Genomic DNA, 21412 nt, shown 5'->3' on the forward strand with positions numbered 1-21412 from the left:
GGCCTTGCATCTCCCCCCAGCATCTCTAACAGCGCCGGGTGGGTCCAGCGATAGAACGTTGCAACACCTGGATACACAACGAGGTGCCTAAGTTCCTTTCCCCCGCCCCTGAGCCGCGATAGGGCTTCGCGGACGCGGCTGCCCCCCCCCCGCCCCCTGGCAGGATTGGTCCATTGAGCGAGGGAAGGTCGACGCCTCTTTCCTTCCACCCACTTTTCCCGCCCCGGAGTGGTAAGATAGTTCCGGGCTCCAGAGAAAGCTGTCGTCTCCAGAGCGCAGCTACACAGCAACCCCTCTCGTCGCTGCCGCTTTCGGTGTCACTCATCACCATGACGGACCGATCCACCTTCGACACTAACGTGACCACCCTGACTCGGTTCGTGATGGAGGAAGGCAGGAAAGCCCGGGGCACGGGGGAGCTCACCCAGCTCCTGAACTCGCTGTGCACGGCTATCAAGGCCATCTCCACCGCCGTGCGTAAGGCGGGCATCGCCAACCTGTGAGTCCGTCGAGTACCTCTCTCCGCAAGGAGAAGCATCCCTCCCTCGCCTTGAATTCGCCCGTCGCTGCTCCTCCCTAAGCGGGGAGAGGCGCTTCGGTTTTCCTTTCTCAAACGCCCGCCCCAGATCTTCCGCAAAGTGTCTCGGGTCAGCAGCACTGGGCTGTAGCGCAGGGGAAGGTGTGGTTCCCTCGGGTGTTGTACTCCAACGCCCATAAGCCTGACCAGCATAATCAATAGGTAAAAATGATGGGAGTTGTAGTCCAGAAAAGTCTGGGGCCCCACAAAACCTCAGGAAACCCCTGCCAGCAGTCTAGTGGCAAATCCTCCCCCACCCCAATAACCTGGAAGCGGTCTTTCCCTATATTATATTTTTTTGGCATCACCTCTTTCCTGTGGTTTCTGCTTGAGACTCTGAAGCAGCCCAGTATCCACCAAGTTGCTAGCAAATGTTGTCTTTGCTTTTGAGAAAGAGATCAGCCTTGAGTCCAGGGCCGAAATATCTGCGTGGGCCCTGTGCTTTCTGTATACTCCCTGGGTGGTATTCAACTAAGGTTTTCTTAGAGTAGACCTGTTGACATTAATGAGCTTGCTTAGTTGTGTTCATTAATGAGCTTGCTTAGTTGTGCTTAGTTGAGGCTCCAGTACTTTGGCCACCTCATGGGAAGAGAAGACTCCCTGGAAAAGACCCTCACGTTGGGAAAGACGAGGGCACAAGGAGAAGGGGATGACAGAGGATGAGATGGTTGGACAGTGTTCTCAAAGCGACTGGCATGAGTTTGGCCAAACTGCGGGAGGCAGTGGAGGATAGGCGTGCCTGGCGTGCTCTGGTCCATGGGGTCACGAAGAGTCGGACACGACTGAACGACTGAACAACAACAAAAAGTTGTGTTCATTAATTTTAATAGGTCTACTCTTGAGTAAACTTAAGTTGAATACCCACTCCTATCTTTATCTGGGTCTCTCTAGGTCCCAGACCAGTGTTTATGATGCCATTTGCCTTCAAAATCTCCTTAAATTAGCATCTATCAAGTATTAACTCCCAAGCCCTAATTTTCTACCGTCCTGGGTTCCTTTCATTCCACCACATACTTCATCTTGGCAATGAAGTTTCATTTGCTAACTATCTAATACCATATCCATATTTACGACATGCAGCACTAGGATATTTCACATCCTGTCTAATGGAAACCTTGGGGTTGCATTTTAATCTGGTGGTACATGCCAGTATGAAGGTTACTTCACATGATGCACTATTTCTTCATAACCTGTATGCACAACATAACGTAAGAGCAGCTCTGCTGGATCAGATCACAGGTTTGCCTAGTCCAGCATCCTGTTTTCAAAGTGGTCAACCAAATGCCTATGGGAAACCCGCAAAGTTGACATCTAGGATCCGTTCCCCAGCAACTAGTATTGAGAGGCATACAGCCATAAGTCACCAACAGTCTATGATTTTTAAAATCTCATTTTAAAGCTGTTGGCGGCTTACCCGTTTCGTTTTCTCCTCTCCATGGAAACATAAATTAATGAACTGAACCTAAATTAAACTGGATATAAAAATTAGTTGACAGTATTTCAGAGCACTGCGAGAGGAAAAGCACCCTTGCTTAGCTTTGGTGTAGTCCTATTTTTCGCCGTCTTTTTGGAACACAATATAAATGCATTTTTCCCCTCCCTTCCTAAAACCGAAAAAGCCTTGAAGCACAGATCTCGCAATGAAGCCTGAGCACGATTTCCATTTTACTATGTTTACTCTTTCATGAGCAAGTCATGATGAAAGTGCAACCTTTTGTAATTCCATCTCCATGGAAAGAGGAAGCACAGAGACACTGATGTTGCCATTCTCCATGTGTACATCCGTTGGCACATATTTCGTTAAAACTCTTGATCAGGCGGTTATGTTGTTCTTTCCTCAATTGCAATATATAGCTAATTCAAAACAAAGTTGAACAGTAGCTGTTTATGGTGCTATTGATACACTGTGACTCTCTTATCTGCATTAGTGTTAATGTGTTACTCAGGCAACATTTCAGCGTAATTTCTTACTACGTGGTAAAATGTGGTGGTATTCACATTTTATCTATGTGATTTTATTATGGCATGAATTCATCACAGTTATATGATATTAAACATTTAAAATACAAGGTTGCATAAGCAAAACAGTAGCATTAAAAGAATTTCAGAGAGATACAGAAGCAAGCTTTAGCCTTTGCCCTCTTTGATTATAATCCTGACAGCTTTGTTGCATTGGAGCACGGCGATATTTACAGTTCAAGGTACACTTTTTGAAAATATCCAAGTGCTTACTTCAATCGCACATGAGTTCCCTTGCTCAATTCAGCCTTGACATGGCTTTAAAGGACAACACAGGTCAAATAATTAGTTTGTCTCCTGTTTGAAATTATTCATATATATCTGCTGGTCTTTGACCATATTAAAGTTTTACTTACTTACACACACACACACACACACACGGCAATTTAAAAATAAGCCATTTTAAGTCCCATATTTTTCAGATGGAAAGTTAACCATGAATTAAAGTATTATTGGGTCAAATCAGTGAGATTTAAAAGTGCTTACCGGTAAACTGGTTGGATCACATTGGGGGAGACTGCTAGATGTTGACTCTTTTCAGGCAATTCTCTTTCAGGGCGTGGAAATAACACTATTGGCATCTTTAGCACCTATTTTTTAATTTGTCGTAGAAATATCAGGTGCTGTGAGAATATTTTTATTTACACTGTTGCAGTTTTCAGCACTTTCTAAAGACTTGAAGAGATGTAAGAGAACTTACTAGTGTATTAAGATTTTAAGAATTAAAATGAAAATTAAGAAGGGTGGTATGGTCTTTTTTGAGAGTTACAAAAGAAACATCAGTTTGGAAATATATTTTAATAAGTCAAGATACCTGAATAAGTCTATTTGTTTCTTGCCTACCTGCCTCAATATAGAAATCTTAATTATTGAAAGAAAGGGTGCAACCCTCACTGACCTGGTGGAACCAAATTATTTGGGGATCTGTGTGAGATAGCTAAATTACATTTGATACAAGAGTGGCTGGGACATGTACCCTACTTATTTAAACACACACACACAAATCTTTTACTGGTCATCTATTCTTCCCTGTTTAGATATGGAATTGCTGGTTCTACCAATGTCACAGGAGACCAAGTCAAGAAACTGGATGTCCTCTCCAATGACATGGTGATCAACATGCTGAAGTCATCTTTCACAACTTGTCTGATTGTCTCTGAAGAAAACAAAGATGCCCTTATAGTGGAAGAAGATAAACAAGTCAGTACCTCTCAAAACTCTCCCAATGCTTGCTTTCCCGTTGCCATTGAGCAACAGCTGTCTCTTTAAACATGTAAAAATTAACCTAAGATACAGAAAGCAGGACAAAGGGCAGTGCCCTTCTGGGGTCAGAAAATGTAAGCAGGCTCTGCTCTGTTGCCTGTGGCGCTAGACATGACGAGGGAAATGGCTCCCTTCTTGTGTTGATAAATGGCAGGGAGGGCATTGGCAGGGGAGAATTCCTGATAACTCCTGCCAGGGCTAATCTAGATTATGTTCACTCTAAACTCTTACTCCTGTTGCCTGAGCTACAGCAAATTCATTAATTCAGATTATCTGAGGAAGTTTTGAAGAAGGTATGTTGAGGCAAGTCTGCTCATCGGTACTCAGCCCCACGAGGATGGACATGACTTCAACTTCCTATGATGGGACCAAATACAGGGTTTGTTTTCCTTGCCCTCTTCTATATGCCAGCATGGACTCTTCAGCAAACGCATAACACTATATGTAAAATCACCAGTTGGTTGAGATACTCAAAAAGTATCCTGTTACTAATGCAGGAGGCACACATTTCCTGGGAGGACGGAAGCGGCAGGGCCACACCCCACAACTGCTGCACAGCAGGGCCTGAGGTCCTCCCCGTGTTCCTGGACTGCAACTCCCATCCACCCTGACCAGTGACCGTGCATGCCTGGGGCTGTTGGGAGTTGAAGTCCAGCAGAAATCAGAACATACAGACTGAAGCTCCTCTGTTGGCTCGCAAGGCCAATCTTACACCTTTATAACTTGATATGTGCTGCTGTTGTACTGTGTATTTTGGGTCTATGGACCGCAATAAAGCTGTGCGTGTGTTACTAATGTGTGTGAGTGCAGCACTGTGAAGCCCTTGCATGCGCTCTACAGCCTGATAAGATGCTAGGTAGATGTGGGAGAGTGTGGTGGTAGCAGGAAAAAACACAGGGAGGAAGACAAGGAGCATGTGATGTTGGTAAGTGCACAGTAACGAAAGAAAGGAGGAGCAAGGAGAGAATCTCTGCCTTAGCGAAGCCATGATGGCTGGGGCTGATGGGATTTGGAATGGAGCAACATATTGGGGGCACCACTTTGGCTATCCCTGCCACCAACAGTTTTCATCAGGTTAACAAAAGTTTAAGTAATCAGTTTTGTACAACAGCCCTCCCTTGTTGAAAAAAAGGCTGTGGGTTGGCCTAGGGTGTGGTTGTTTGTTTGTGATTGGCTGTGGTGAACTTTGTTTTCATGTGTGAGTGGGGTGGGTGGGTGTTTTCGAATCAGGTTAGCCATAGTGATTCGTATGCTGTTGGTGGATTCTTGTCGTTGTCTTGTTGGGCAGAGTATGTGATAAAGGGGAGCCATACCGGGGTGAAGGCATCTTCTTCCATTTGTCCCCGGCCGTGTCACACAAGCGAATAGTAAAGAGAACCTGCACAAGCGACGCCGACACAAAACCCCACACGTACATTGAAATAGAAACATTGCCACCTGACTCCACCCCCACTCACCTTTCCCCCCCCACCTCTTTCCCCCCTTTCTTCCTAATGTAACACTAATTTCTCAACAAATGAAACTGATCTGCAGAAAATGTAACTTGAAAAAAGAGACATTGCACAAACTTTTGTAAACCAGGAAATCTCTAATACAAACTATGTTTTAAAAAAAAGGCTGGGGTACCTAACGCATATTTAACATGATTCTCCTTCCTCACTTAATCCTCATCTACATAAGAGCCATTGGCAACCAAGCCATCATTAGTGTGAAAGTTGCCTGAAATCACCCTCAAAAGCATTATTCAGTCGGAGAATTTTAGTAGTGAAACAAGCACTATACACATCTAGTTTATTTTTAAGAATATTTGAATGTTTCTGTCTTCTAGGGCAAATACATAGTCTGCATGGATCCACTTGATGGCTCATCTAACATTGACTGCCTTGTTTCTATTGGGACCATCTTTGCTATCTACAGAAAGGTAGGATATATTTAATTGTTGCTTACGGAAGTAGTGAGGTAATAGGAGTAATGAACAAAATACACTGGTTTGAGGACTGGGTTTCTGCTTGTATTAATACTGAACATTCTATGTTCTCAAAGTCAGTCAGTAGGGACAAGGGTTAACTGAACAGAGTGAATGTTATGTGTGAAACAAAAATAAAATTATATCAGATTTTCTTTTGTTGAAGTGGATTGGGGTTACCTGGTTTAATGACATCCGTTCCATGGTTTTTAATGACTTTTCACACAAGGAAATGATCTTGCAGCATAACATGCAAACTTGCTATGTAATCCTCAAAGCACTGGTGTTTGTAAGTGTTCTGTTAACTCCAGAGAGGATATTTCTTGCACCTTATTTTGACAGGCAGTTAAAGAGACCTGAAGTTCTGGACTAACATGTTTTTAAATATGTAAGCCGATTGTGTCTAAGGCACACACCCCGTTTTAATTGTTTAGCTTCTAGAATAAGATGCATTTGAATCATATACTCTGGAACATAAAAACTAACCTCAGCCAAACAGCAAAATAAGATAGTGTCTTGACAGCCAGGTCTCATCCATTTTATGCTTGTTTACTATGTAAGGGTCAAAGGAGCTTCCAGTGGCCTATCCAGCTCAGTGTTGCCATTCTTGACTCTCAAATATCCTTCCAATGCAACTTTGGCATGTATACAATTGGCTTAATAATTAATGTAACTTTCCCCTTTTCCCTTTTCCCTCACATATGGGTATGCAAATCAGGGATGCACTTGGAGCCTAAATTGGAAGATGGATAATGTGGGCAGGAGTCTCTACTTTTTGTTGGGGACCCCCTTACTCATGTAAAATATAAATGTGGGTACAACATACCACCTCCAAGCTCCCGAACTTTAAAAGGGAAAGGGGAGGGAATTGGGCCTTGTGCCACATGCTCTCTGAATCCAGTGCCCACCTCCAAGGATTCTGAGATAGAATGCTTGTGGACATGGCAACTGCAAGCAGCATGACTTTTAAACCCACAAGCAGGGCCATACGTGAGGCTGACAGTCACGTGATTCCTTACTCAACCTAATTTGAAAAGATATACAGTCACACAAAGCAATAATGAAGAAGTGTGCATGCACACGAAAGCTCATACCAAGTACATACTTAGTTGGTCTCTAAGGTGCTACTGGAAGGAATTTTTTATTTTATTTTGTTTTTCAATAATGAAGTTGTTTGCTAGCCAAGCAGAAGTTTCAGATTAATAGTTTGCTACAGTGACAAGGAAAGGCAAGTGTCCCACAGAGCCCCCACTCCTCTCCAGCACTAAATGGAGCCGTTAAACTTGTGCCAGCCTCATAGAATTCCGTTTTGGCTCCCAACATTGACTCTTCCGCTTTCCTTAACCATCTCCATATTTGATGCTTCATGGGAAGAGAACAACAGCTTAAAGTTAAAAGCTTTTAATGTCCTGATTTTAAGGTTCTTGGGGAAAGGGTCATAGCTCAAGTGGTAGAGCAGATCCCAGGTTCAGTCCCCAGAGTTGGGAATAACGCTTATCTGAAACACTGGGAAGCCCCTGCCAAAGCTCAATGGACCAATGGCCTTTCTCTGCATGAAGCAGCTTCCTATGTTCTTCTCTTATTCAAGACTTCTCCTGGTCCACCGTCTGAGAAAGATGCTCTGCAACCTGGGCGCAACCTTGTGGCATCTGGTTATGCCCTCTATGGCAGTGCCACCATGCTTGTTCTCGCTCTCGAATGTGGTGTCAACTGTTTCATGCTTGATCCGGTAAGGAATGCTGTTATGGCCTATGAAAATATTTTTATCATTTTATACAAATGGGAAATGAGTTTATTCTAAGGGAAATTAATCGAGCTTATTCCACTGTAAAAATGTCAAGTGAAGTAATACTTTTTAAGGACCAAAATATGCATGTGTGCATCAAACAAACGGAGGGGTTGTAAATACAGTCATACCTCGTGTTACGGCCCCTGCAGGTTATGTTCGGCATGGGTTACGAATGTGCCAAACCCGGAAGTACCGGAACGGGTTACTTCCGGGTTCGGCGGTTCGCGCATGCACAGCCGCGCGAAATGACGTCATGCGCAAAAGTGCCAAATCGTGTCACGCACATGTGCAGACACGGCGCTTCATGATATGGACTGTTCATGGTGCGAACGGGGCTCTGGAACAGATCCCATTCGCATCCAGAGGTACCACTGTACTTGCAATCTTGTTGTTGTAGAACAAACAAGATAAATTTTTTACAAAATTTCCAACATGCCAGATAATTGGAAGCAGTTGGTGCCCTTAAAACGCAAGTGGCTAACCAGTGGTCCTCCAGATGTAGGATTCAAACTCCTATCTGTCACAGCCACCATAGCAAATGGTCAGGGATGATGGAAGTCATAGGCCAACAACATCTGGAGGGCCAAAGATCACCCATCTCTCCTCTAGAAAACAAAACAAAACAAAACAACAACAACCATTTTATTATTTATACCCCACCCATCTGGCTGGGTTTTCCCAGTCACTCTGGGCAGCTTCCAGCAAAATTTAATAAAACATCAAACAGTAAAAACTTCCCAATACTGAGTGCTACATATCCTATTCACCCTGCCAAGTCACTCCCACCATTGCTTATCTCTACTCATGCAGAGCTCCTTCAGCCTGTTCTGCTTCAGCTCCACCCATGGATAGCCATCAGCCAGGATAGCTAAACATTCCATATTCGGATGTGATATCATTCAGCCTGGACACTGAGATCCAGCACCGAGGGCCTTCTGGCGCGAGAAGTGAAGCTACAGGGAACCAGGCAGAGGGCCTTCTCGGTAGTGGCACCCACTCTGTGGAACGCCCTCTCATCAGATGTCACGGAGATGAGTAACTATATAGCCTTTAGAAGGCAGCCCTGTATAGGGAAGCTTTTTAATGTTTTATTATGTTTTTATATATGCTGGAAGCCACCCAGAGCGGCTGGGGCAGTTTATTATTTTTAAGCTCTGAATAGAAGATAGGAAGAACAAGGTGCCAGCCAGCCTGTTACTTGCAGGTGCCAGTAGGGGGCCCTGGATTCCATCATAGTGGCATACTGAGTGTACACTTGCCCAGTGTACACTTTGTGTGCAGCTTCACTAAAGAGCTGGTGCTTGCACTATCTTGGTTGCTAGAAATATCCCAAACTTGAACTGCTCTCTCAAGGACAAAAAGAAAGAAAAAAGAGTTGACTAATTCCACCGCCCGCCCCATCAAATATAAGCTTTGCATGTCCTTCAGTGTGTATAATGAGTGTGTATAATGAGACACAGCAGCACAGAAAACAGAGGTTATCAAAAGCATCCCAAAGCAGAATCAGGTTTTTGGTCAGTCATTACCCCCACAAAATGCAAGCGGTCCTGAAAAGTGATTATGCCTCATATTCGAATTAAGTCTTCCAGCAAATTTAAACCCTTTTGGTACATGAAGGCTGCCTTTCGCTTTAGCACGAGTGTGTAGGATGCCTAATCACGATGCTTCAGGTGTTGCTGGACTCGCCTCCTATCATTCCTGATAACTGGCCATGTGAGATTGGGCAGGTGTGAGATGGAATCCAACAACATCTGGAGAGCCACTGGCTAACCACACATTTAAGGAGCTTGGAACTTAAGGTAGCCTGATTTCCTCAGCCTTGTTTTGAAACGGCTACTATCTTCTGTTCATCTACATCTCAACAAAACCGTGTTAACAGATGTTCTTGTGCACTTTCAGATTGCATCTGATGTCTTAAAGAGTAAGTGGGGTGTTCGCGTGTGCGTGTGAGAAAGAGAGGCACCTTAAACATCCTAGAGTCTTTTCATCTTTGTGCTTCTATGATAGAAAGCATGTTTCAACATAGTTGGTGCCATGCAGCTTCAATTAAAATTGCTTTCTAGGTGAAGCAAGGTTGCATAGCCTTGCTTGGATTTTTCCATGTTTGTTCAGTTTAAAAGAACTGGAGTTTATTTTCTATTGTTTCATATTGTTATTCTCCAATATGTATATCTCAAGTACTTGCATGTCCTTTGCTTTATTTTATTTTATTTTTTTATTTTTTTAGCAGCTAGACTGTTATGTTCTGTGTATGTAGTAGCATTTTTTCTTCAAACAACTGTGAAGAAATGACAGTGTATTCATTGCCTACAAATGGTTTCATGAGCATTCCAGTTTCAACAGGGCAAGACTGATAAAGGTTGCTGCAAACTGTTTTGAGGCACTGTCCTAGTAAACAGGATATTGGAAAAGGTATTCCTAAGTGCTTGATGTGTCCCCCCCCCCCAATATTTATATACTGCTTTTATCAGAAAGGAACATATGGCAGTTTACAAGAGAAAACAAAATTAAATAATATAGCATACAAAATGGATGAAACATAAAAATCCATCAAAACAGTTTCCACTTACTCTACGCACACAAATTCCACATTCACTAACTAGCCTGTACTTCAAGTCAACCTGTGCATATACACCAGACATGCAACAAACACACCTCTCAATCTCAACAATTACCGGTATATATCCCAGCAGTCCATACTGCATACTACAGCCCTGGCAGCCTAACACTCTTAAGAGACAAAAAGCAAATTTAACCTCTGACTCCACCAAACCCAATTAAAACCACACGCTCCCTTCACAAGGGAATTGCAATGCTCTGGCTGGTCCTCATTTGTAGACATGCACTATTTTGTCTGTACTAACTTGTCCGACACTGATTCACGTGGCGGTATTTTTTTGTTTTGTTTTGTAAATGACAAATGCCAATTTACTCAGGAATAAAGTGTATGCTGTACAAATGATAATGCTTGCTTTTTTTTCTTATGCTAGGCCATTGGGGAATTCATTTTGGTCAACAGGGATGTAAAAATAAAGAAAAAGGGAAATATCTACAGCCTCAACGAGGGATATGCTGCATACTTTGACCCTGCTGTCACAGAATATCTCAAGAAGAAGAAATTTCCACAGGTAAGCTTTCACATCCTGCAAAGAAATTTGCTATCAAGATATTCGGGAAGACCACATTTCTTTTAGTCCATATATATTTGCTTTATATAACTTCACACCTGTGCATTGGGTCAAAAGCACCTGTGTGGGACCCTCACCTGTGTGTTGGGTCAAAAGCACCATTCTCCAACAAAAGAGGCTCCTCTGGATCCAACCCAATCTTTTTTTGTACAAAGCTTGAGAACGATTTTGTGGGTGCAAAATGAAAAGCAAGGGTGGGCCTATGGATATAGCCACTGTGGCATGTCCAAAGAACCCGAAGACTTGGTTCGAACATTAGACGTTTCCTGGTGTGGAAACTCTTCTTAGGCAAATGGATGGGAAGATATGTAAATTGTTACCTGCACACAGTACTAAGCTTCACACCGTTTACAAGTACAGTGGTACCTTGGTTGTTGAACGGCTTGGCTCCTGAACAAATCGGCTCCCAAACGCTGCAAACCTGGAAGTAAGTGTTCCGGTTTGCGAACGTTTTTGGAAGCCGAATGTCCGACGCGGCTTCTGCGGCTTCCAATTGAGTGCAGGAAGCTCCTGCAGCCAATCAGAAGCTGCACCTTGGTTTTTGAGAGCCAGTGTGGTGTAGTGGTTAAGAGCGGTAGACTCGTTATCTGGGGAACCGGGTTCGCGTCTCCGCTCCTCCACATGCAGCTGCTGGGTGACCTTGGGCTAGTCACACTTCTCTGAAGTCTCTCAGCCCCACTCACCTCACAGAGGGTTTGTTGTGGGGGAGGAAGGGGAAAGAGAATGTTAGCCGCTTTGAGACTCCTTCGGGTAGTGAAAAGCGGGATATCTCTTCTTCTTCTTCTTCTTGAATGGTTCTGGGTGTCGGACAGACTCCCAGAATGGACTAAATTTGACAACCACGTTACCACTGTACTGTCTGGCAATTTCTGATAGGCAGCGGTAAACACAATACAATAGGCACATGAGTGAGCATTGCACATACTGACTGGTTTGCTTTTCCTACAGCATAGGAATGTTGTAATTTTGTTGCAGTCTGCACAGATGGCGTGTTTCAGCATTTGCTGATTGTGTGACTTAGAGGCGTGATTGACATTTGCATGGCTGGCTTCCCTATAGTGAGCCTAGTGATGGCCTGGGAAAAGGGCTTCTTCCATTTATTGGGGACACCTCCTGTCCTTCCCATTGGATGCTACAGAACCCAACCAGGGAGCTGCCATCTGGACCCAGCCTGGGACAGAGGTAGCTGCTATCCATTTCACATCAGTCTGGGGGATGTAGAACTTCAGAACACTTATACAATATTTCACCAATCTTCTGTTCTAGGATGGTAGCTCTCCCTATGGCAGCAGATACATAGGTTCCATGGTTGCAGATGTGCATCGTACCCTGGTGTATGGAGGAATCTTCCTATATCCAGCCAATTCAAAGAGCCCCAAGGGAAAGGTAACATAGCTAGCACGTGCCTAATTTTTACAAGAATTCATCGTGTGATGCTGCTATTTTCTTCATGTTTTACAACCGAGTGTCCTTCTAAACTACATGTTTAGTTATCAAAGTCTTGGCACCCTGGTCAAGGTGATAGAAAGGCACTGTTATATTTGACAAAAGGCAGGGAGAACTCATGCTTTCCCTTTGTAAGTTGAGCGGTAGGACCATCCGTCTTCATTTGGCTTCCCCCAGTACATATCTGGCTTCTCTGCTATGCAAGACAGGACACCATCGAGCAGCGCCATCACAGCGATGGTATGGATCCAAGGAACTGGGTGAACCAAAAATGCAGGGAATTCTGGGGAGGTGAACTGCTCTGAGACCCCCAGGTATAGGAATTAAATAAATAAATAAAAGTGCACCTGGACAAAAATAAATAAATAGTAAGGGGCGCATCACATAAGTAGAGCACCCATTCTAAAAGGGACAAAGTGGGGCTCGGTGGATCATTATGTTGCCCTTTTCCAGGCAAGGATTTACTGAAATAAGTGGTAGGTAAAATGTCAGCAATCCTTGGGGAAAATTTCTGCCTCTTTGTGTGCTGGATCAGAGGCTCGTGAATGAAATACACTTGGGCTAGATTGTTATCTATAAGCACCAACTGGATTTCCTTCCCCTTGCTAATTAGGTTAATGCTGGCTACAATACTTTTTGGCATCACTCCTTTAGGTGCTCAGTTTTATTTCTCTCACACACCCTGTCCCATATCGCCTGCGACATACAGAGCTTTCCCTGTCCCCTGGGTTCGGGGAACTTAAAGCTAAAATTTTATGAGCTTACAACTTGAAACTAGGGGTAAACTAGACACTAGATATATGAATAGGGGTATCCTATTGGGGGAGAGTTACTGTTTTCATTTGCTAGTATGTTACATATTTTTGTTTTTTTATATTGTAAACCACCCTGTGATCCTTGGATGCAGGGTGGTACAGGAATTTAATAAACAAAATTTAAAAATTAAAGTGCTTATAGTGCCCCCCCCCGGGTTAAACACACTCTGCAATCAGAAAACTAGCAGAGCAGGGAGTGAGCTGGAATCGTTGTCCTGATGTGCTAGCTCTTTTAGTTTTGCAGGAAAGTTGGTACATGAGAGAATAAATAAATAGCACCCCCTGCCTGCAACCTGAAGTGGTACAGTCCACACCACTGCTCAGGATTCTACCACTTCATTCTGGATAAACTAAAACTGGGAAATTTGGAAAAGACTATCTGTCTGACCTAGGAGACCGCAGCAAGACTAATCTGCTTAATTGTTGAATTGCCAATTTTGATACCTAGTATCATTTTAAGAATATTCTGCTCCACAAAAGAGCAACCATTACTGAGTTGCATTCAGTTTTCACAGTTTTTTTCCCTAACATGGCATTCAAGTATAATCTCAGACTTCCAACAATTGAGAAGAAAGTGCAGAGGTTTCTATGGCAAACTCTTTCTCAACTCTTAACTGAGCAAGGGAAGGACCTGTGTTTATTCAACCAAAAACTAATCTGAACTACATTTCAATGCTTGCTCCAGCCTGTAGATAAGAGGCAGTTACTCATTTACACAGAATGTCACAAACAGGACATTTTCCTCTACTTATGAGCAAAGCAGTACTACTTCTGTTAATAGGCTTTGTCCTCTTGCATACTTTGGTTGACCAGCTGTGCATTTACCTGTGCACCTTTCCCCCAAGAGCTCACGCTGGTATACATAATTCCCATCTCCACTCTCCTAACCCAATTTTTATCCTTATATCCCTGTGAATTCAGTTAGCCTGAGAGATAATGACTAAATAAATATCATCCAGTGAACCTCATGGCTGAGTGAGGACACTAACCTGGGTCTCTCTGCAGTTCTGATCCAACCAACTAACTCAGAAATATGGAAGTTATTGTCCTTCAGGTGCTGTTGGACCAGAACTTCCATAATCCCTGACTATTGGCCATGTTGTGCTGCCAACAAGTCCAACAAGAACTGGCTGCAGCTTCTCCATTCCTACTGAAACTTCAGCCCTTCCAACTGACCCGATACTACAAAAACACTCCTGGTTTCTTACTTGATCCCAGAATGCCCCGTGTTTCCTTTATCCTCCACGTCTCAGGGGACAATTAAAAGCGGCGAGTGCAAGTGCAAAAAACGGAAAATAAAATCCCTGCACCAAATGAAGGAAATGGTGACGCTGGCATACGAAGCCTTTCCCACAATTTTGAAGGAAAAGGTCACCAATCCACTTTAAATGTCTTTCATTGCAATGCTTCTGCAGCCACATTTCTTAGGAAACACAGGGAGTGTTCATTCCTTTATGGCAAATGGAGTCTGACACTGTCTGCTTAGAAGGAAGCCCCACTGTATTCAATGGAGCTTACTCCCAGGTAACTGGGTCAAGACTGGGCAGCCTTACACTGCTATCTGAAGCATTTTGACTCAGAACCTAAGTCCCATTGAGTTCCATAGGATTTACTCTCTGGTATTTCTATTCCCATCATCATCATCGCACCTTTTTCCTTGACAGGGACTCAAGGCAGTTTACCGCTAAAATTTTATGTCATTCCCCTTATGTGTGGAAGGTATTGTACATGATCCCTTCCCTCACAATTTTTCTTTACACCAACCCTGTGACATAGGTGAGGCAGAGAGGTTGCAATTGGCTCAAGGTGACTGATGTTGATGTGTCTATGTCTATGTGCGCGGTGAAATCAAGTGCGGGAGAAGCTTCCATATGTAGAATAGGATGTCCCTATACTCATTGGAGGGTTAAATCACACTGCCTCTAAGCATAAACATGGAAAGAAAACCTCAGTTTCCTACCTGCACCAATACTGCCATTAGAAGCATGCTTGTTGGGGAGCAATCCCTGTTGGACACAATGGAACTTATTTCTGAGTCATCATGTGGACATCTGCAATGTAGAAAACTTGTGCAGAGAGCACTATACAACTGTAGCACACTCTTTTTGGCTCAAGTGCCGTGCTGATGATGCCTGATCTGTTATTTTTAACATATGTAATTCCAGTTGAGGCTCCTCTATGAATGCAACCCCATGGCTTTTATCATCGAGAAGGCTGGAGGTCTTGCAACAACAGGCAAGGAGGCTGTCTTGGACATAGTGCCTGAAAACATTCACCAGCGTGTGCCTATTGTCCTGGGGTCTCCAGACGATGTGCAGGAATACATAGCCATGTTCAAGAAGCATTCAGCTAAATGAAGAGAGGGCGGCTGCATCTGCTATTGGAGTGCCTTTCAACTGGACCAAAGATAACTGTACAATACTACGGACTGAAGCAAATTTACAGAATGCAAAAGAGCCATAACTTCATTATGCATAAAAAGCAAACTCATTGCGTTTTGCTGTGCCATTAAAAAACAAATCTAAAAAGCTATTTCATTTGTAACTTAACACAATCCACTTAAGTAGTAGAAGTCTTGCAATTTCAGGGCAGATCAGAGGGATACATGGGTAGTCTGAAAAAAACTACAGCGTTTATAGTGTGAGTGATGGGTTAATCCAGAACATGGGCAGAAATTGTTATGGCCTCTCTTTATTTCAGCTCACATGCAGCACAGTTAACAGTGGTAACCTCCAGCTTCTGGAGAGCAAGCATAAGACTGCACTGCCACAGCTATAGCCGTATCCCACCCTTAGGCAACTAGGATAGAGCTACCCTATTCTGTACAACCAACCATTTCAATTGCCCCAAACACTGGTTCAGTTTACACACAACACAAAGCCAAACCAAAGTTTGACCATGTGGGTTCCTGCATGGAGGATCATATGTACACACATGTTGTTCCTTTAGGGCAGCAATTGCCAAAGGGAGGTAATAAGACAGAGGATACTGTGTCATGAAACATCTACGGTCAATATTACTCCTAGTTTGATAGTTGGAATTTAGTGGTAGATCCCAAATGAAACAGCTGATTCATCTGCTTAATCAGATATGTCAGCCAAAGCTACAGTTCAGTTTCATTTCTATGTTAGCCAAAGGACACAACAAAATATAGAACACAATGTAAAACAATAAAACCCCAGTCATACAGATTATCATAAAACAAGTTAACTAATGTAGTTTTCATTGCAGCAGTTATGGCAGTTCACAATTTAAGGCTCAACAGCATGAGAGTTAGCTACTGTATTTTTCGCTCCATAGGACGCACCGGACCATAGGGTGCACCTCATTTTTAGAGGAGGAAACAACAACAAAAATATTTTTCTGGTTTTCCTCCTCTAAAAGCCCTGGGTTTTTTTTGGTTTTTTTTTTAGGATCAGCTACAAGTTTTGCAGCTGTTTTTGCAAAGGCAAAAGGCCTTTTTTAGGATCAGCTAAAGGTTTTGCTGCTTTTTTTGCAAAGGGGAAAAGCAAAGAGGAAAAGCCCCATTTTTATGGGATTTAACTCACATTTCTGAAAAATCTTAAGGAAAGGGAGCCTTTTCTACAGTTTCCAGACAGATAATCTAATCAGCCAGTCACATGTCGCTGGGGAAACAAGCAACCTCCCTCTGCAGCACATTCAACAAAGGAGGGCGGGGCTGAAAGGGAGCAGGGACTCTTATCTCTCTCCCGATCTCTTGCTGATCAGCTGCTGAGTGGGGTCCTTTCAACACTCCCTTTTCTCTTTGTAAAATAAAAAGCACAATCTGCTTTTGCCCCCTGGGCAATTCAGCTCCAGGGACCACCATTCACTCCATAAGACACACAGATATTTCCCCTTACTTTTCAGGAGGGGAAAAGTGCCTCTTATGGAGCAAAAAATACTAAATGTGTTAAATGGTGAATTGCATTTGTTGTTGATATCTAGACTTTGTTCAGACCACTGGCCGGTAGAGTTTCTCCCAGCTGCATGATCACATCAAGATTCCTCTTTTGCACTGTGATCTGATCAGTGTGCATTGGTACAGGTAACTGAAAGTTACTTCAAACTCTCACACATACTAAATCAGTTAAACCAGAAGACAGGTAGCTCTAGATATTCAGTGGCGCCGCGAAACAAAAAAAAGAAACGGAGAAATCTGTTAATCTCTACAAGCCACACAGAAATCAGCACACATTTTAATTTCTGCTTTGCTTTCTGTAGAGAGGAAAGCATAAGAAACTCATCCTCAAAGGAAATTTCAAAACAAATGATCATCTAGAGCAGCATTTACCACACTGGTTACTGTCCTTCCAAGTGACTAAGGAACTTTGGCATTTGGTGAAAGGTCACAGTCTCTTATTACAGATGGTGTCAGTAACACAGTCTACTTGCATCTGCATTCATTTGGAAGAAAATAGCATCTCGTAGGAGCTGCTTTAGCCCATTGGATAATAGAAACAGGTAATGACTTGTATTCTATACAGGTGGAATACAGTATATAAATCCAATATATGCATCAAAGAGAGACACACACCCCAACATCCATGGGTTCCCAGTGTCCCACATTTTCTGGGGCTCCTCCATTTCTGCAGTACAGCAATGCCCCCATGTGTGTATGTAGGAACATGGGTGTGCCTGTGTTAATGTGAATGAGAAGAACGTGGGCCAGTGGTAAAGGGAACTTCATGTGTGACTAGACATTAAGGAAGAACTGGACCATGTTTTCAAAGCCCACTCTTCTCTGGCCTTTGGAAAGAATAATAGAATTGAACGATGTTAAGCAGTTTTCATTCTTAATATATTTTCCATAGCATTTTCATGAAGTAAATAATTGGAAGGCTGCAGATAGAAAATGGACCTTATCAGAAAATTGCATTTATGAACCAGTCTTAATACTCAGTAGGCCCTCAGCTTCTCATGACTGGCTACACAAAAGCACCACCCAAATGCTGGTAGATACAATGGTGCAAATATGATACAAGGATGCAGTCTTAATCCATATTCTATTTAATTGTTCCATAGAGTTTAGTGTTGTTGGTTGTTGTTGTTTTAATAAGCTCCTTGAGAACTGCAGGCTTTGACTGCACATTAAACCGCAAATCTAAACCATAATAATCTGCAACAAACAGGAATTACTTCTAAGTAAACATAAAATATGGCTGAAAAACGTTCTAGTTGGGAAATGCCAAACTTATTGCTGCACTTCTCTAGTATATGCCAACATACATACAAGGTAAGCATTTTTAATATCATTCCTTCTTTAGAGATTCTTACAATTCAGCTTTGCAAGCCAATACACCAAGGTACCCCCAAGCTTTTAAAGACTTTATGGTGTTCTTTGGTCACATTTCACTATTGGGTTCCAACTGGAAGACGATTCTTACCATGGATGACAAAATAAATTGAATCACTTGGTTTGCGGAGTTCAAGCACCACCAGATTGGAATCAACACAGAAATGGGTGTCCAGTTTGTAATATCATTGCTACCATTCTACAATAATGCTATTTTATTTAAAAAGATGCTTTGGTGTCCTAAGAGAAGGGGAAAAGAAACCATAATGAAGAGCAAGAGCACTCCAGGATCTACAAGTCTGCAGATCCTCCTTAGGTGCTTTTGGATATCGCTAAATCATCACAGGCACAACTCTCATCTTGCTGAGCTAAATTTAGAATTACTTTGGGCCAGTTTCAAGACTCTGGGGAAGCTCTTCATTTGCCATCATGCCCTTACCCACCCTGCTACTGCCGACTCCATTCTCAGGCTGATGCTTTAATCCTGCCCTGGATATTCTATTCATTTTGCTTGCCAATGAAACAAGGCAAAACACATGCACCACATTTTGTTTTATTTGGTTCATTGAATTTATATCCTGATTTTCAGTACCAAAATATAAAAGTAGAAGCAGAACACAATTATGTAAATTAGTGGTGGGCAACTCATCAGTCCACAAGCCAAATTAGGACCACCAGCCCTTGTGAGACTGGCCTGCCAGTCCATTTTGGCTGAACCACACCCATCTTTTCTGTACTTGACATCACAGTGTTATGAGGTGGGGTTTTTTTTGCAGAGGAGTAGGCTGTATGCGAGGTAGTTAGAAGGCCAAAGCCTGAGTTTAGAGTTGAAAGTTGCAGTGATCAGGGCCAAAAGCAGCAGCAGCAGCAAGCTGGAAAGTCAGAGCAACGGCTTCCGCTTCCGGCACGGACTGGTATGGTCGGAATTCCATCTGCTCCCGACCTCCATGGGGAATTTTGAGGCTGTTTTGGGAGTATGCAGCCTCCCAACCTTCCCAGGCATGTGGGAAGGGCAGCTCGCCCACGGTGCTCCAAAACCTGCTCTGACCCTTCGGGAAAATGGGCAGGGGAGTCAGGGCGGATAGCCCCCCTGAGGTTCGGCACTCCTGCGACCGGCCTGTCCGTCCGGGATTCCCAACGCTAAGAAATATAAATTAGTGAGTCGCCTTGGGCATGCTTCAAACGAAAGAGGAGAAAGTATTTTGCTAAAGAATCCAGCCACTGTTTGAAAAGAAGAGGATGAGAATTTACGACTATCGGTATGTGAAATATGTGAAATGGGACAGAAGGGGGGGAGGAGCCCTGGACTATGTGATTGTATGATTTTATATTGGGCAAATACCCCCCAGAAGACCCAACGTTTATATAACAAGTGAGATTTGAATGATTGCAAAACTGAGAATGGAGGAGAACATATGAACTATAATCTATAAATGTGTGAAGTATGAAAGGAATCCCTTGGACATTGACGGACTTTAATTGGAAGAATTTGGTTGACTGCCAAGGAATGACGCAGTTAGAATTATGCCCGGACTGCAGCGTGAGATCGTAGGAGGGACAAGGCTGCATTTCTTTTTCTTTTTACGTGATTTATAAGTGAGACGGCTAACCTCCAAAGATTTATAACTTGGTGCAGATCGGGACTTTTAAAAGTGGAAAATATACGAAATATAATAAAGAAGAAAATGGCGACTGTACAAATACGACTTTTGGATTTCAACCAGCAAAACGAAAGAAGGAATGTGGAGTACAGACTTAAAATCACACAGTGATACTGCTTGTTTGGACTTATCTTACTTGTTGGATATATCAGCGGCTGTGAAAACACTGGAAGAGAAAGCAAAGCAATAATTTATGATAATAGAGCCTCCGGAATTTGAAGCATGGGAAGCCTTAAATAAAATTTAAAGTAATAATTTGGACAATTTGGAACCTTTTTTTGTTTTATAATTGGAGAAATAATTTGGAATGTAATTTGGAATGTTTCATATGATATTGTTTTATTGGAAACCACAATAAATATGATTTGTAAAAAAAAAAAAAGAAAGTCAGAGCAACACTTGAGAGCAATGTTTGTGGTTTGTTTGAATCCAAGGCTGTGGCTATGGAAGAAGCAAGACCTGTTTGAGATGTAGATTCTGGTTGTAAAGGTAAAGGTAAAGGACCCCTGACAGTTCAGTCCAGTCATGGATGACTCTGGGGTTGCGGCGCTCATCGCTTTACTGGCCGAGGGAGCCAGCGTTTGTCCACAGACAGTTTTTCTTTGTCATGTGCCCAGCATGACTGAGCCGCTTCTGGCGAAACCAGAGCAGCGCACAGAAACGCTGTTTACCTTCCCGCCGGAGCGGTACCTATTTATCTACTTGCACTTTTTTGGCGTGCTTTCGAACTGCTAGGTTGGCAGGAGCTGGGACCGAGCAACAGGAGCTCATCCCGTCGTGGGGATTTGAACCGCCGACCTTCTGAATGGCAAGACCTAGTCTCAGTGGTTTAGACCACAGCGCCACCCACGCTCTGTTTGTACGTATGTGTAAATAAACCATATATCATAAAGACACCACAGACTCCACTGTGCCTCATTTGAAAAGGAAACACAAACTCTGGGTAATGACCTGGAACCTCACACTGCTTTGAGAAATAATATAATGCCAGGCACAGGAAAGTTCAAGCTGGAACCATTCAAAAATGAACTCAACCCATAGCTGCAATTGCTTTGTAGCTGTGGCTCAAATTTGGCACTTACTGAATTTGACTCCTTACGGACAGGTGCCTAATGTGCCACTTTAGATAATATGGGTTGTGTTCTCATTATATATTTCTAACGTTTCATGAGTGGGAAAGTAGCTAACCCTCTGTGGGTCACTTTGGCAGACAGAGCTGTCCAGGTGAGGTGTCACTCACCAGTTGTCCTAAGATTCTTCCTTTGCAGGCTGAACTTGAATTCAGTACTTCACACGGCCCCACAGAGGGTTAGCTACTTCTGGATGCAACCTTCGAATCTAATGACTCACTGCAAACAAACAATACTGGGGTAAGTGATAATAGAACATTAG

At 43.1% G+C, this 21412-nt stretch overlaps 1 protein-coding gene across 1 annotated transcript; it reads left to right on the top strand.

Annotated features, from left to right (window-relative positions):
• The first annotated feature begins 243 nt into the window (after nucleotides 1-243).
• On the top strand, nucleotides 244-15595 carry LOC117054974 (fructose-1,6-bisphosphatase 1-like). Its single transcript, XM_033164250.1, has 7 exons — nucleotides 244-499; nucleotides 3634-3796; nucleotides 5688-5780; nucleotides 7414-7554; nucleotides 10605-10742; nucleotides 12069-12188; nucleotides 15229-15595. The coding sequence occupies exons 1-7, from the start codon at nucleotides 330-332 to the stop codon at nucleotides 15418-15420; spliced, it is 1017 nt and encodes a 338-aa protein (XP_033020141.1). The 5' UTR covers nucleotides 244-329; the 3' UTR covers nucleotides 15421-15595.
• Nucleotides 15596-21412: the final 5817 nt, after the last annotated feature.

The sequence above is a fragment of the Lacerta agilis genome, chromosome 11 (genome assembly GCF_009819535.1).
Source record: "Lacerta agilis isolate rLacAgi1 chromosome 11, rLacAgi1.pri, whole genome shotgun sequence".
Lineage (NCBI taxonomy): Eukaryota > Metazoa > Chordata > Lepidosauria > Squamata > Lacertidae > Lacerta > Lacerta agilis.

Coding starts and splice junctions, on each gene's coding strand:
- LOC117054974 (XM_033164250.1), top strand. CDS start 330: ATGACGGACCGATCCACCTTCGACACTAACGTGACCACCCTGACTCGG. Junction 7,555..10,604: donor ACTGTTTCATGCTTGATCCG/GTAAGGAATGCT, acceptor TTCTTATGCTAG/GCCATTGGGGAATTCATTTT. Junction 12,189..15,228: donor CAAAGAGCCCCAAGGGAAAG/GTAACATAGCTA, acceptor ATGTAATTCCAG/TTGAGGCTCCTCTATGAATG.